The sequence below is a fragment of the Penicillium coprophilum genome, assembly GCF_028826855.1.
Source record: "Penicillium coprophilum strain IBT 35676 chromosome Unknown utg000005l_segment0_segment0, whole genome shotgun sequence".
Lineage (NCBI taxonomy): Eukaryota > Fungi > Ascomycota > Eurotiomycetes > Eurotiales > Aspergillaceae > Penicillium > Penicillium coprophilum.
In genome coordinates, this window is record NW_026622724.1 from 889,821 (window position 1) to 904,503 (window position 14,683).

The 14,683-nt window shown below is 48.6% G+C and overlaps 8 protein-coding genes across 8 annotated transcripts; 5 read left to right on the plus strand and 3 right to left on the minus strand.

Annotated features, from left to right (window-relative positions):
* Positions 1–509: 509 nt before the first annotated feature.
* N7500_007916 (hypervirulence associated TUDOR domain-containing protein) lies at positions 510–882 on the plus strand (the record flags this gene model as incomplete). Its single annotated transcript, XM_056679060.1, has 3 exons — positions 510–605; positions 679–741; positions 808–882. The coding sequence occupies 3 exons, from the start codon at positions 510–512 to the stop codon at positions 880–882; spliced, it is 234 nt and encodes a 77-aa protein (XP_056529432.1).
* A 589-nt stretch (positions 883–1,471) lies between these two features.
* On the plus strand, positions 1,472–1,944 carry N7500_007917 (uncharacterized protein; the record flags this gene model as incomplete). The annotated part of the gene is made up of 2 exons (XM_056679061.1): positions 1,472–1,567; positions 1,621–1,944. 2 exons carry the CDS (start codon positions 1,472–1,474, stop codon positions 1,942–1,944), a joined length of 420 nt encoding a protein of 139 aa, XP_056529433.1.
* A 629-nt stretch (positions 1,945–2,573) lies between these two features.
* N7500_007918 (tetratricopeptide repeat protein) lies at positions 2,574–4,131 on the minus strand (the record flags this gene model as incomplete). Its single annotated transcript, XM_056679062.1, has 4 exons — positions 2,574–2,841; positions 2,908–3,123; positions 3,183–3,692; positions 3,746–4,131. The coding sequence occupies 4 exons, from the start codon at positions 4,129–4,131 to the stop codon at positions 2,574–2,576; spliced, it is 1,380 nt and encodes a 459-aa protein (XP_056529434.1).
* A 1,119-nt stretch (positions 4,132–5,250) lies between these two features.
* Positions 5,251–6,847, minus strand: pmi1 (mannose-6-phosphate isomerase pmi1; the record flags this gene model as incomplete). The annotated part of the gene is made up of 5 exons (XM_056679063.1): positions 5,251–6,245; positions 6,311–6,548; positions 6,601–6,692; positions 6,743–6,763; positions 6,817–6,847. The coding sequence occupies 5 exons, from the start codon at positions 6,845–6,847 to the stop codon at positions 5,251–5,253; spliced, it is 1,377 nt and encodes a 458-aa protein (XP_056529435.1).
* A 580-nt stretch (positions 6,848–7,427) lies between these two features.
* Positions 7,428–8,607, plus strand: N7500_007920 (SAGA-associated factor 29 family protein; the record flags this gene model as incomplete). The annotated part of the gene is made up of 3 exons (XM_056679064.1): positions 7,428–7,602; positions 7,739–8,261; positions 8,325–8,607. 3 exons carry the CDS (start codon positions 7,428–7,430, stop codon positions 8,605–8,607), a joined length of 981 nt encoding a protein of 326 aa, XP_056529436.1.
* Positions 8,608–9,513: 906 nt separating this feature from the next.
* On the plus strand, positions 9,514–10,690 carry N7500_007921 (GTP cyclohydrolase II; the record flags this gene model as incomplete). Its single annotated transcript, XM_056679065.1, has 2 exons — positions 9,514–10,608; positions 10,661–10,690. The coding sequence occupies 2 exons, from the start codon at positions 9,514–9,516 to the stop codon at positions 10,688–10,690; spliced, it is 1,125 nt and encodes a 374-aa protein (XP_056529437.1).
* A 461-nt stretch (positions 10,691–11,151) lies between these two features.
* N7500_007922 (bZIP transcription factor) lies at positions 11,152–12,832 on the plus strand (the record flags this gene model as incomplete). Its single annotated transcript, XM_056679066.1, has 2 exons — positions 11,152–11,626; positions 11,676–12,832. The coding sequence occupies 2 exons, from the start codon at positions 11,152–11,154 to the stop codon at positions 12,830–12,832; spliced, it is 1,632 nt and encodes a 543-aa protein (XP_056529438.1).
* Positions 12,833–13,149: 317 nt separating this feature from the next.
* On the minus strand, positions 13,150–14,258 carry N7500_007923 (NAD(P)-dependent oxidoreductase; the record flags this gene model as incomplete). Its single annotated transcript, XM_056679067.1, has 4 exons — positions 13,150–13,408; positions 13,471–13,940; positions 13,996–14,184; positions 14,241–14,258. 4 exons carry the CDS (start codon positions 14,256–14,258, stop codon positions 13,150–13,152), a joined length of 936 nt encoding a protein of 311 aa, XP_056529439.1.
* Positions 14,259–14,683: the final 425 nt, after the last annotated feature.

Here is a 14,683-nt window from a genome sequence, read left to right on the forward strand (position 1 = left end):
TGAGATGATATGTTGTAAGAAGTTACGGGGTATAGTATAGAGAAATGTTCACTGGTGAGTCTGGGAAGGTAAGGGTCAGGAAATAATCAGAGAGTGTAAATGTGACGCTGGTGTCAACTCCGGCCCTTATAAGATAGGATGGGTTTTACCCAACAATACTGCGGTATCATGTCTTATAAGAAGCTTAAATACGCCCTATGAAAACTTCTAGGACACATTCACCTCGACATATCTGCACCCATCTGCTCACGTAGTTGAACCAACCAGCCACACTAGAATCCAAGATCTTCCTCGTTAGGGGTGGTCCATCAGCCCCCAGCCAGAAGCTATCAGTAGCGCCATCTGGCCAAATCAGACCGGTATGGATGAGGCACATGTGAGATCATTGTGGCTCTGCCCAAACTAATATATGTAGAAATATGAAAACGTTGCATTTCCGATCGAGTACTCATACGCTCAATAAGGAGTTTTAGCTACTTAATTTATCTTTGCCGCAAACATTCAACATCATGGGTGATGACGAGGTTACCGACAAGCACGGCAATGTTATTCACCCCGGCGATTATGTTGGAACCAGAATTCGCGGCGGAACACACGAAGGATATGTTAGTCAACTATCATAACTCATGGCTAACAGTTCGTTGTGCCACTAGAGTGTGCTAATTATTCCTATATCAGGTGAAAGAGATAGTCACAAACCAGCAACGAGCTGAGGAGCTTGCTGTAAAGAATCCGCCGAAAGTGAGTTCAGCGTCATGAGCTTATGTGGATAGTTGTATCATGCTAAGCATGCGTTCTCTTGGACAGGTACGCTTCCAGAACAAGGATGGTAAAATGGTGGCCCACAATCCAGGTACCTTAGAAATCGACGACACCCAGTAAGGGGTAGGTGAAAACAGTTGATTTATTATTATTTGGGTTATCATGACAGTCCTTGTCTTTCTGTCGACTGTTCCTTCCTCAAGCCGCACGCCTACTATTCGATAATTCTTGCTCTTTTGAGACGAAATCAAGAATGGCATGTCATCCAAATCCAAAATGACAAGCTACCAGAGAAGGTTGCCGGCTCCTCTATTTCACTGTGTCTTCGACTTCAACGTTCTACTTATGGTTTCCTTGTATTGTATTATCAAAGATGTGGCTGTTAAGGGTATTTCACGCTTTGATATCACCAGCACTTCACCTCTCTCATCGATGGAGAAGTTGAAGCAATGAATAGAACCTTCATTTAATGAAAACCTAGCTTTTTATCTGTTTCAGCATGTTCATTAAGAATAAGCAACACTAGCCACTTGTCACTGTGATGGCGATGAGCTTGACGTCATGTAAATTGGGCTAATTTGTTGTATATTCCATGCAGGGTATACCACATAGTTACATCATACGCACTGAGATATAAGAACCGAGAGCTAGTATATCATAATCAACATTTTGGCTACTTCTCAGCATCGAAGGACAATTCCCATTCATAATGAGTCATTCATCAAAAGCTGATAACGTCGCCAATGCCAAGCAGGGTGCTTTTAGGCCCTCAGTCCCTCGTGAAGGGCCAATTACCACTAAGGGTGTATGTTTTACTTTAGAGCTCTCAATATTACACCGCATTAATTAAGCCTACAGCATCAACTTGGCCAGAAGGTCAGCGAGCTTGACCAGCGTCCCGAATACCACGCTCAGGCATTCCCTCCCGGTTCCGCCTCAGCAAGCAACTCTTATACCGCCAACCCCGGTGAAGAGAATAATTTCAATGTGAACGCGGAAGAAGAGGAAGAGTCCACTTACGTATCCGCCGCAGATACGTTTACTGGGGCAACCTCGGGTGATGTGAACCGCGGCCTAGGCAGGCCAATGCAAGGCCAGACAAACACCGAGGTCAGGCATAACGGCGCACACGGCCGCAAGAAGCAACCATCTGGTCTGGAAGGTATTGGCAATTCTATGTAAAATTGTGGCATTGAGTGCCAATCTGCAGAGCAGTATGGCCTCAAGCGAGAAGAAGCTGCTGTGAGTGGCACACGTGACGACAAGCTTCATCGTCTCAGTGCCGGAGGGCTGCAGTCTGGTTTAGCTTGAAACTATTGACCCAGTGCTACCATGTACATAGTTGGCATGTAACTGGCAACTCTCTTTCAGACGACGGCAGCTAGACAATAGGACAATTCTTCTCTTCCCCCCCTCTCCAGCCAACCTGAAGCTTTGAAATATCAATCAAGCATGATCCATAACGAGGGCAATACTGAATTAGCTTGGTTATCATACAGAAGCAGCTCTTTCCCAGGAGATTTTGACAGAAGATGGATCCGGGTCGTAGAATGTCCCATCTAGTTATTTTATAATGTTTTTCTTTGAAAGTGCGGGCGTCCTGTCAAGCAAGGAATACCTACTCAAGCTATTGTGGATAACGAATGATTTAAAATTCTTTGAATACATGTAAATTCGAGATTCCCGCTCGCAGTCTGGCGCATACCAATCCAGCAACCCAGAGCTTATTCTACGAAGGACTAATTGACGGAAATCTCGCAAACGCAGGAAGGTTGACAAAGACCCCGGACCCCGAATCCCATACTGCTGCCCTAGCGGGACCACCGGCTAACCAGTTGATCATGAATGATTTCGTTCAAATCCAAGTTGCGAGTACTGATGATCTCCTTTTGCAAATCAAAAGCCTTGTCTAATGCCTGATCCGCTGCTTGTGAGTATTCGGCTCGTTTTGCCTCGTCCAGCCCTCGCAAGACTTCGTAGGTACAGCCGATCTTGTACAAGGCACGAGCACGGTCAGCCTTCCGATACTCGCTACTATGCCCGGAGTGAAATACCTCCAACGCTGTGCGAAAGTAGAGCCTATATTGTTATTGTAGAGTTAGCACATTCCTTGTTACACCTAAAACAAGACTCATATAAACATACAACGCGGCATCAGCATGGAATTTGACATCAGATGACTCAGTGACGGCTTGAGTGTAATGATGCTCCCCGAGTTTGTAGCTTGCCGCTCCAAACATAGGGTCTGCTTCGCCCAACGAGAGCCTCAGACTCTCGAAAGCCCGAAAATAGAACTCGAATGCCGTAGCGCCGTCGTCACCATCGTGTGCATTTCCTAGCCAGTAAAGAGTAAGACCAATCCTGAGGATACCTGGTCAATAAGAAGAGGAAGAGTCAGGACCTAGAATTTTTTGTCTTACCAATGATTTCTCGTTCGACTCACAGCACCAGGTGCTCTTTCGAGCTCCAGGAGAAAACTCGCAAGTTGCTTTTTAGCCTCAGTTGATTTTCCCTGCAAAAGCAGGCACCTTCCGAGGCCCACCTCGTACCTACTGTATTTATTATGAAGTGGCCGGAGGCTGAGGGCCTCGCGATAGTATCTTTCGGCCTCTTTATGGGAGCCCTTGCCATCCAATGCTTCCGCCATGCAACCTCGAAGCATCCACTCTCGCTCCCGGTAGCGTACCTCAACACGAAAGTCTGACCTTTGATCAAGGTATTGCTGCATCGCTTTCTTGATATGCTCATATGCAAAGTCATAGTCTTCCATTTCAATACCAATTTGTGTATACAAGAACTCTGCTGTAGCAAGTTCCTCGTCTTTGGCTCTTTCTTCTCCGTTTATGTCAAAGCGGGAGTGGAAAAATATGTGACAGCTAAAATCTAGCAGTTCGATCCCCAGTTGAAAATCCCGGTCCTTGTATGCTAGCCTTAGTATTGTCAGCATGGGAGATATCATTCAGATGGTCTGGAAAGTGCTTACCCTGCTGCTTCATGTAGCATGGCCAGGAATTCAAGGGGAATTTTGAATGAATCTTCTTTCCCACTAGTTTTCGGGCTGTAATGATATAAGTCACATGCCCGTAGAACATCGGGTAGCCAGAAGGATTGGATCTCTTGAACGCTTGACCTGATAGAGGCTAGTTTTCTCTGCATATTGACCTCCGCTGGGGCATTCTCAGATGCATCGAAATAGACATCTAGCTCCTCCAGCTTCTTCAACTTCTTCAGAATTTGCTGAGATTCTTCAAGAAGAAGTTGGTGCTTTTCGTCTAGTGTAATTCCCATCGAACCTTTTCGAAGACTGTCAAGGACCAAGATAGGAAGTTTCGAACAAGCTCTCGTCAGGATTCTGTTGTGGGCTGGCATTACGAGAACAAAAAAATGAAATAGACGATCTCAGCCTGCTAGTGAATGTTCTGTCCTGCAAGGAAACGACAAGATAAGTCTGAAAGACGAGAGTGGTAGGAGAACATCAAGGGATCATTTTAGCGAGGTGACGGCCAACTTATATCCACGTCAAGTGCAAAGCTGAAAGCTGGCAAAGGGCACCTACAAGCCATACATGCTATTTGGTTCAACCCCTTTGTATCCTACGAGTAATAGCTACTCGCTTAACGCAGAACACAATCGTCAACCAAGCCAAAGTAGTCACCAGGCCGACATTGAAACATTTCTTGTATCAGTCATGAGTTCTGGTTGCTATTATATGTTGGGCTGAAAACCAAAAACACTGCCACTAAGCTTTGCAGAGCCTGGGTAAATGGAGGGCAGCTCTACTAAGATCCAATGAGACTCCCGGCGTCACTCATGCTGTTAAATATGGTAATTGCGCAAAATCGACTACATGCGTAATGCTCTATTGAATTCAAGTGACACGATCGATGAAACACCTTTTGTTGCGTTCCAATTAGAGATATAAAACAGACACCGAGACGATCGTGCACTTAGCGCCTATTTTGCTGACCATGCCGAAGAGCCGCCACGTATCATGTTGAAACTTGCAAATAATAATATAAATTTGGATGAATATCAGACATGAGTGTCATGTTGGACCGATCTTCAAACCAATAGTACAATATTACCAACACAGTTAGCGCCTGAGCTGCCTGAGCCTGAGCGCAACTCATGTCTCATGCCATGCTATAACACTGCATATATATGCCAGAGAAAGGAAAACCAGCAATGCGAACAAAGGGCAGTCCAGGTACAGTCAGCGAACAAGTAATTCCATGGATTCATTGGCACAAAGATCAGGCTCTTCAGACAATCGGCACAATATTGGTGAGGCCTTGGCGGCAACTACAGGCTGAGCACCTCCAATTCGTCTTCTGGTATTGTATACTTTTCATATTTTTTCATATTTTATTATTTCACGCCAGAGTATCATCCCTATGCTGTGCACTTCACAGGTTTGCGCTGATGCTAGAACGAGGAGTTTCATCTTGACGCTACAGGTTAGAATACGACGGCTCAACCACCAGTGACCTAGTTTTTCTCACCGGTCGCGGTCAATTCGCAGAATGCTTTATAGGTGGTAAAGACATCCTCATCACCCTCGCCACTACCAGTGTTCTCAATAACACATTGAGCGGTAGCGCCGACGAAGAAAACATATCCCTCCTGGACCTCCTCGGTCTTATTGCCAACGGTAATTTTGCCCTTACCGCGAGTACAAATCAGAATACTAGGGCCGTCGATTGGGTCGAAAGTGGCTTTGGCGTCAGTCCGGTTCAAGTCGGTCTTGACGACGCTGAACTCGTCAATAGGAGGATCGTAGAGCATTGCGGACGAGGCACTAGAGTAAGCAGGAGCGTTCAGGACGACATATGGGTAGTCTGTTGCCCGAAGCTTCTGCTCCTCGATTGGTGCGTAGGAGTAAGTTAGCATCTGGGTGAGGGTGTCGACGTCCTTGAATTTGGGGGTGAAACCCGCTCGCACCACGTTGTCAGAGGATGCCATGCACTCAATGATATCACCAGAAATGTACGCGTGGATATCGTCCGCCTTCAGGAACATAGCCTCGCCAGGTTCCATCTTGACGAAGTTGAGGAAAAAGAAGATGAACAGGCCGATGTCGTTGGGGAACTGTCCGTCGAGACGCTTGGCAAGGGCAGCCAGCTCGGCTGGGTTGGTAGGGTTCGTCTCCACCTCACCTGACAGGGTTGCAAAACTATCGGGATTGCTGTCCGCAGCCGAGATAAGCTCCTTGCAGGCTGTCTCTATCTTTTCGGATGACGACTCCATCAAAGTCGTGAAGATGGAGCGCAGTGCTGCCTTGTTTTTTTGGATGACAGCAGGGTCATCTGAGTTCTCGTTGCCCTTGACGAGCTGCTCAAATTCACTCGCCGCCTGGTTGCCCACCAGTGCGCGCAAAGGCTCCACGGCCTGAAGGAAATGCGTGATCTCTGCGAGCGGACGGAAGCCACACAAACCCTCGAACGGAGTGATGGCAATGGTCATCTCGGGCTTGTGATTGTCATCTTATTGTTGGTTAGCCACCATTCCAGGTGTTCTTCAATTGTATTTGATCATGGGTTACACATACCGGGATAGTTCTTTGGGTCCCGGGCATGGAGCTGCTCCGCGAGCTTCTTGTTGGGATGGGCCTGGATGCTAAGCGCTTTGCGGATGGAAAGCACCTTGAACAGGAACGGGAGTCTGCCTCCAAATCGCTCACTGATATCGGTCGACAGCAGGGCCTGGTTATCCTGAACCATGTCGAGAAGGGTACGCTGAGTCTCAACATCTTTAGAGGGAAGAGACGGATGTGTGCCCATCCAGAGCTATGTATCGTAAGCCCATTAGGTTCAATATTCGATTCAAGCTATCACTTACTTCAGCATAGGGCTTCTCGGCCTCAATCGCGAAGTCCGGGGCGGCTGTTGTGGCCGCATATCTGGCCGCTGCCGACTCTTGGCCGACCTTGCCTATGACGAACATTAGTGCGGGGGACACAATATCGCATGTATTAGCTTACCCCAGTCGTAGCTGTTGACGCCTAAAGAGAAACATATCAGTCATGTTACTTCTATAGAGCAGCTCAGATCTTACCGCATTGTAACCGAAGTAATGGTACCTGCATCTTGAAATGGATGTTGAGAGAAGAAGTGGAGGGGCAAATTTTTGTTGGAAATGCCCCGCCAAGCCCTTCGGTGAGAGCTGTCAGACAGGGTATATGAGTTTTGTGATCGCTATGATCTCTATGACACACGTCGGGAGCTCTAATAGTTGAAACTGATCCCGTGGCATTTCGGGGAATTCCCGGCTTTTTGTTGCTTGGGATTTACTCCGTACGGAGTATCCTAACCTGTCAGTCCTAATTAGGTACTTCCGCAAACATCCTGCGCGTTATAACCAAAACATATCGCCGCATAGAGACATCCTGACAATAGGGTTAATATACTCAAATCCTCTCAGAGTTGACTACAGACAAACAGAAAAGACAAGAAGTTCGTCCAACTGTCAACGTCGACTGCATCTACGCCATGTCCCAAAGTAGTTTAGCGTATCAAGCCCGACCGCCCGGGGCTCTTATCACCGCATCTCCAACACCTTCAATAAACAACTTGTTGCTCCAAATCCGGTCTTATTGCCAAAGGGTTCTGGTTGGCAGCTAGCTGCTCATAGTATTCATACAATCTTTACAATCTAGAAGCGACGCGATGTCTCGCAACCGCCCCCGACCCAGAGACAACGGCTTTGGCAATAATGAGGAACTGGAGCTATGGACCAAGATCTGCCAGGATATCCGAAAATCAAAGGAGAAGTTCGATCAGCAGACTTCATTGTCCTTGCAAATTAAAGCTTTGGTGGAAAAGATCGCCCATGATGGCAACCGTGAGCGTCCCCACACTAGATCCCTCGGCTCTATACTCGCCACCGCAAAGCTCTAATATGCTCGTCGCGTCCAATGGATCCAAATAACTTCAGACCGCTTATCAATTGCATATACTAACATTATCCCCACAAGCAGAACCGACCATGGCTGAACATGACCAACTGGATAGCTGGCTCCGCCTAAGCCAAAAGCTCAGCGAAGATGAGCGCTCGATCATGCAGGATGAGCCATGCGACGTAATCAAAAATCTAGAATTACTCACAGCGTTGCGCAAGGCATCCGAAGCCGAAGCACCTCCGAATCGGTCCGCCTCGTTCAACAAGTCTCGGAAGAAAAGAAATGAAGTCGAAGGTTCGGTGACCGACTCCCCCAGTACCTCGGGGGCTGACAAGTCCGCTCGCTCAAAGGGGACCATCCCACGCAGCGCCAGCGTCTCATCAAGCACGCAAGCGCGCGAAGGGGGCCGCCAGGATAATATCATGGTCAAGGTCGAGGAAGGATCAACGGAAGGGACCAAGGGCACCGTTGCAGAGCGGAATGGCTTATTGGTGGTTGGAGCTCAGGTTGTGTTCAAACATAACAAGAACAAACAAGGTGTCGAGGGCGAGGGGATACAATGCATAATTAAAGCTGTTACTGGCGATGGACCGAAGAGGCGGTAAGTTACGTTGGGTCGTTTGCATTCCATCGACATACATTGACTGACGCGTCATGTCTTCAGATATGATGTGCAGGACCCCGAGCCGAATGAGAATGGTGAGCAGGGGGCGGTTTACAAGACTACCGCTGCCTCTCTTATTCCAATCCCCCAGCTGAGCACCCACTTGTCTGCGTATCCGGCCGGCAAGCAGGTGCTCGCGCGATACCCCGACACTACCACATTCTATCGTGCTGAGGTGATGGGTGCGCGGAAGGATGTCTATCGTCTTAAGTTTGAGGGTGAAGAGGACGATAAAGAGATGGAGGTCGACCGGCGATTTGTGCTGGACATTCTGGGCAAGTAATCTCAGGCTTTTTCTACGATCTGATGTGATGATGATACCATTTAAGCGCGGCGCTATCTGGAGTTCGGAGGCCTACCATGGATATGGGGTGCTTTCATCTTGACTAGATACTTTAGGTAGAAAGAATAACCTCTTTTTTTCAAGCTATAATCATTCAGCGTTCACGTTTGGCCCAGGGTAGGCAAGCTGGTGATGCTACCAACTAGTTAGGATCTACGTGGAGAAAGCTGGAGCCGAACAAAGCAGTTTCAAATGTGTACAATATACAATAGAGAGGTGGCCGAGCAATCTACCGGTGCCAGAAAGATGCCGATGGCCCCCTCATTGAAGTGCCGAGGCTGACCGATACAATGTTCTTGACAAACACGTACAATACGGACAAGTATGATCTACGATATCTTCCGTACCTTCGAGATAGCTACAACAGTGATCATGAAAGTTCCCAGGTCATACCTGTGTCACTTGCATCCTGGTGGCGTGATCAATTGCCGTGATTGTTTATCTTTTCTTCCCCGATGTCGGCTTCGAGTTGTTGAATATATATGTGAGAACAGTATTCACTTTCGGGGTTAACTTAGGGCTAAAAGCCAAGCATTTCATAAAGAAATAATAATATAGATCAAATAAGGCTGACGAAATCTTCGAAGTTATAAATTGTTGTAAATTCTTGACTTCAAACCTATTCCATGTGGACCGCCCGAGAGAATGTGCTAGAGTAAGCGGTGACATAGAGATGACTCAGCTATCTTCTCCTCATGCCGAGGGAGCATAGCCGGAGCAGAGTCAACTTTACAATTAAAAGTGTATATTCGTCTGATGCATCTGCGCCATTCAATCCCTACCCCTGCACACTAGACCCTCAGCAGCCTCACGCGTCACCCCTTCCGACTACCCCGCCCCGTCGCAATGACCGACTTACCGGCCCACGCCTCACCAAAGCTCGCCCCGCGTTCGCTTCCGACCAGATCAGATGGACAATTGAATGACTTGAGTCAGAGCACTACAGGCGAACAAACCCCGGCCCTACCGGACTCATTGATATCGCCCGCATTTACCCCACCTGCGACCCCCGGTGGCACATTGAACTTAGATTTACATCCTACCGCAGTCCTTCACGAAAGCCAGGCGGCAGATATTCAACATAAGAGCCAGGATGCTAAAGCTCCCAAATTACTCTCGCGGCTCCCAGCAGTGGAATGCATTGTGCGGGCGCGCATCCCGACGACCAACGGAGCGGAAATGTTTTTGCATCTCTATCACAATGATTTGGATGGAAAGGAGCATTTGGCCATTGTGTTTGGAAACAATATTCGCAGCCGGAGCTTGGACAGCGTTCGGCCAGGAGAGACCGAGATGGACCGAATGATTCGTGGCGCGTACGTTGGGAAATTGCACCCAGGCCGAGTCAGCAGCCGATATGATGACGATCTGGCTGGGTCACCCTCAACGCCAAAGCAGGTCGAGCCGCCCCTGGTGCGAATTCACTCGGAGTGTTATACGGGAGAAACGGCGTGGTCGGCGCGGTGCGATTGCGGCGAGCAGCTAGATGAGGCGGCACGCTTGATGTCTTTCCCGGTTGAGGGTCTTGCCTCTGATGCGCCGCCAGAGGTTCAATCCCTCTCATCACATTCGAAAGGAGGTGTGATTGTTTACCTGCGTCAGGAGGGTCGTGGAATCGGTCTTGGGGAGAAGTTGAAGGCATACAATCTCCAGGATCTCGGGTCGGATACCGTCGAGGCAAACCTTTTGCTCCGCCATCCAGCTGATGCCCGAAGCTATGGACTGGCCACAGCTATCTTGGAAGATCTTGGTTGTGGTGCGGATGCCATCCCAGAAGGAATTCGCCTACTTACCAATAACCCCGATAAAGTCCGCGCTATCGAGGGCCCAAATCGGGAGGTTCTCGTAAAGGAGCGGGTGCCGATGATTCCATTGGCATGGCGGACTGGGGGCCAGAGAGGAATTAAGAGCTCTGAAATTGAAGGCTATCTACAGACTAAGGTATGTTTGTGAACCATCGTTCACTAAGATGTTAATACTAATATGTTGATAGATCTCGAAAATGGGTCATATGATCCAATAATGTTTCTTGTTTTGAACTTTTGCCCCCTATCATCAACCCCCTTGCCTGGCTTATGCTTTCTTGCATTGGACCTTGAAAAAAGCCTTTGTATATGATCGACACGACCAACTTCTTTTTGTTTTTTTGTGCATAATCTTGATCCTTTTCAAGGTCCCCTATGGCGCTGATACTCTGTACATTCTTTTGTTTGGCTCAATACTTCATGTTCATCAACTGTTTCGTAGAAACGAGCTTCTTATTCCTAGATATTATATTTAGAAATATCGTCAATTTATTCCCAACGAATGTGATGCCATGCAATACCACCTTGGGCCGCATAAAAGTTTAAAACGTTTTGGAATTCACCTGGGCACCGTCTTGACCCACATAGCAGCACCCCATACTCACACTTCTTACTCCTTCACTTCCATTCCATAATTTCCACCCGAATGGCCAATCTTAATTAGCGCGTGTGCAAGGCCATGGCCACCCGCGCTTCGAACGCCAATGAGCATGTGGCGCCTCAGCCCGACTTGTCCGACTTATCTGATCGTTCGCGGGCTAAACCCCTCGGCAGACTCGAGCCTTCCCCAATTCTTCCCCGTGAGGGGTCGATAGACGTGGAGGGGGTCTTGGATCATGGCACAACATCAGGACGCAAGCGCAAGCTGAATAGCATGTCATCAAGAGGCGTCGCCAATCTCACCCCCGATCAGTTGGCAAAAAAGCGGGCCAATGACCGTCAAGCGCAACGCGCAATTCGAGAAAGGACCAAAGGCCACATAGAAGCTTTGGAGCAGCAGGTCCGGGAGCTGTCATCGCAGAAACCCTCCCTTGATCTCCAAGCAGCTCTGCGGGAGAATGAGGCTATTCGGTCGGAGAACGCAGAGCTCCGTCAAGGGCTCAAGGCGGCAATGGGCATCCTCCAACCATTGATGGCTAAGCCCGAACTATCAGGTCAGTTGTGCACCCCAATGAAATTCAAGTCTAAAACTAATCCAGACAGATCCATCTCCTTCTCTAGCTATACCCAGTCTCGCCCCGCCTCCTTTGCATACATCTCCATTGCCCGACACCGATCACCTCACTCCCAATAGTCAACCACTACTTCCAGGCGAAAAATCATATCCCGAGTCTACTGCCAGCCTTGATACACCTTCGCCGACTCATTCTGCACCTCCTCTTGGCAGTCGCCGCAATAGTACCCATGGAGGCCCCCCCTCCGCCTCTCTCCGTGTCGCATTGGACTCGCAACGCCATAATATCACACACGGCCTGAACCTCGGCTCAGAAGAGCGTCTAGGGTTTAATTTCCTTCTTGATGCTTCGCATAGTGTTCCCAAAATCGACCAGCTACACCGCAGCAGCTCAGAAATCCCCCGCTGTCCTCCGCTGAATTCTCCGTCACCAATATACCCACATCCTTTGACTACTACCTCTGAGCATGGGCCACCTGCATTCGCCGCCCCAATACAAAACTTACCAGCGACATGTCCTTTGGATAACATTCTTTTGGAATTTCTTCAAAGCCGGCAACGTGAGGCCGCTCAAGGCATCCCTAGGCAAAACCTAGCCGGGCCACCGTACCCGAGTGTCTCCTCATTGCTAAACCCAGAGAGAAGTGTCTACTCCCATCCGGTCTCAAAGGTTTTCACAGATATACTGTGTGCCTTTCCAGATATCTCCTCTTTGCCGGAGCAGGTTGCCGTGCTCTACACCATGTTCCTCCTCATGCGCTGGCAAATTTACCCTACGCAAGAGAACTATGAGAGACTCCCAGAATGGTTGACCCCGCGCCCAACACAAATTCTCCATCCACACCCTGCTTGGATGGATTACGTTCCCTGGCCCGGAATGCGTGACAGGATCATTACAAACTATCAGAACTACCCGTTTGAGAACTGGACCATCCCATTTACACGTGACATGAACGTCAATTGGCCATACGAGGCTACGGATTGTTTATTGTCAGCCGGTGACTCGGACGAGCTGGTTATTAACCCCGTCTTTGAACGGCATATGAGGAATTTGTCTAATTGGTCTCTGGGGCCTAGCTTTGCGGAGACGTATCCATCTTTGGCAGACACCGCGAGGATCAAGCCGAAAACACAGCCCAACAGCTCATATAGAGTAGAATCACCAAGAGACTACAAACCCGCCTAAGCGGACTGCATTCCAACTACTGTCTGACCTCTGCCTAGATGGTTTTGGCTCATATCTTTCAATTCCGCAATTGATTTCGGCGCAAAGGAAATTCTGGCTTTTCGCAAGTCAAATTGTTTAATTTTGGGAATGTATCATTTTTTTTAACCGAGTCTCAATACAGGGCATAAGCATGCTGTGAGAAGGGCTACGGCTCACCTTCTCATATAAGTGCGGCCAAAGATGTTTCGGGGATCTTTTTCGGTCTAGACATACAGACAAGTACAAATATTCCTATCAATAATTACTCTGCATCTTATTGGATACATGATTTCACATTACTCTCTCCTACTCTTCTCATTCCAAAACTCCAGACCAGCCTTCTGGCGCAGCGTCCCGTACATTGCACTGCTGTCTAGACACTCTCCACCATATTTTCTCGCGGCCTCCATATTAGCCCGCGCGACCTCAAGGCCAGGAAGCTCAACCCCCTGTTCCTGGGCCATCGACATAGCATGTCTAGCATCCTTAATAGCAAGAGAAACCCCAAAGCCAGGGCGGGAGTCTATGGGTGGCGCATAAGCCCCCGTAGTCAATCTGGATGTAATGATCAGTATGAAAAGCCCCAATGCCAGCACCGAAAGAATATTGTCACACACCTCTTAGAATATCCTCCGGCAACGGGACCAAAAGCCTCTCCAATAAGCTCCTCCATGGCACCAGTTCCAAGCCCGGTCTTCTCGGCAAAGACCTGGGCCTCACCAACAGCCTCCATCATATTAACGGTCACAATGTTACCAGCAATTTTCAGAAGCGAGGACTTTGTAGCATCCTCACCGCAATCAATCACACGTCGACCCATCACATCCTGGATCAGAGGTCTAACAGCCTCAGTCGCACTCTTAGGCCCCCCGATAGCGAAAACAAGCTTGCCATCCACGGCAATTGGGTTCCCGCCGAAGACCGGCGCTGCTACGTACGATGCATCCTTGCTTTTCAGTTGCGATATAGCAGACTTCACGGACTCGGGGTGCACTGTTGAGCAATCAACGAAGATCTTGTCCTTCAGGGACTGGCTTGAACCCATGGCGGTGGACAGCAGGCTTTCGAGCACTGAGTCATTCGAGACCTGACACAGAATGAGACTTTCATTGCGATGCATTTTCGCGGCAGAATCGGCTTACCATGGTGAAAATAATCCCACATTTAGAGACCAGCTTCTCGAAATTGGGCTCTGGGACTGCTCCCAGTGCTTGCAGGGGCGATCCGCGCGACATCGTGCGGTTTGAGTAGACCAGGCTCAATGCCTTCTTTGTGGCTAGGTGCCGCTGCAGGTTGGAGGCCATTGCTAGGCCCATAGACCCGAGTCCATACTGCGTGCATTGTTATTTCTTGGGTTCGGTATGTAGATGGTCTAGGGGCTACTTACCCAGCCGATTTGTGGCATCGTTGCCCACTGTTTTCTTAGGTGTGGATTGAAATGGGGTACAATGGTGTCTATAGGAAACAAGCTCAAATGTCGGCTCAAAAGAGTTTTAGCAAGGGTGCACCTAAGTAGGGCAATTTGATCCTTGTATGGGTTAGGGACGATAGGAATGGTGGAGCGCGTGCTTCCCGAGGATATCGGAATCGGCCGACTGGAAGCTCTTCAATGCTATCAACGGGTTCTGTCTTTAGGTTAGATCTCACCAATTGGACTTTGTTACTGTGGATATTTTATTATCTCTATGCTCAAATTCTATGCTTGATGTGCTCTCGTACCCAAGTCCACGTGTGTACCCCCTTGATGTGAGGCGTTCCACATGTACTATACTGTTCCTTGCGCATATATTGATTTCAGCATTATTCCACTACTCTTCAACAGCTGAAATG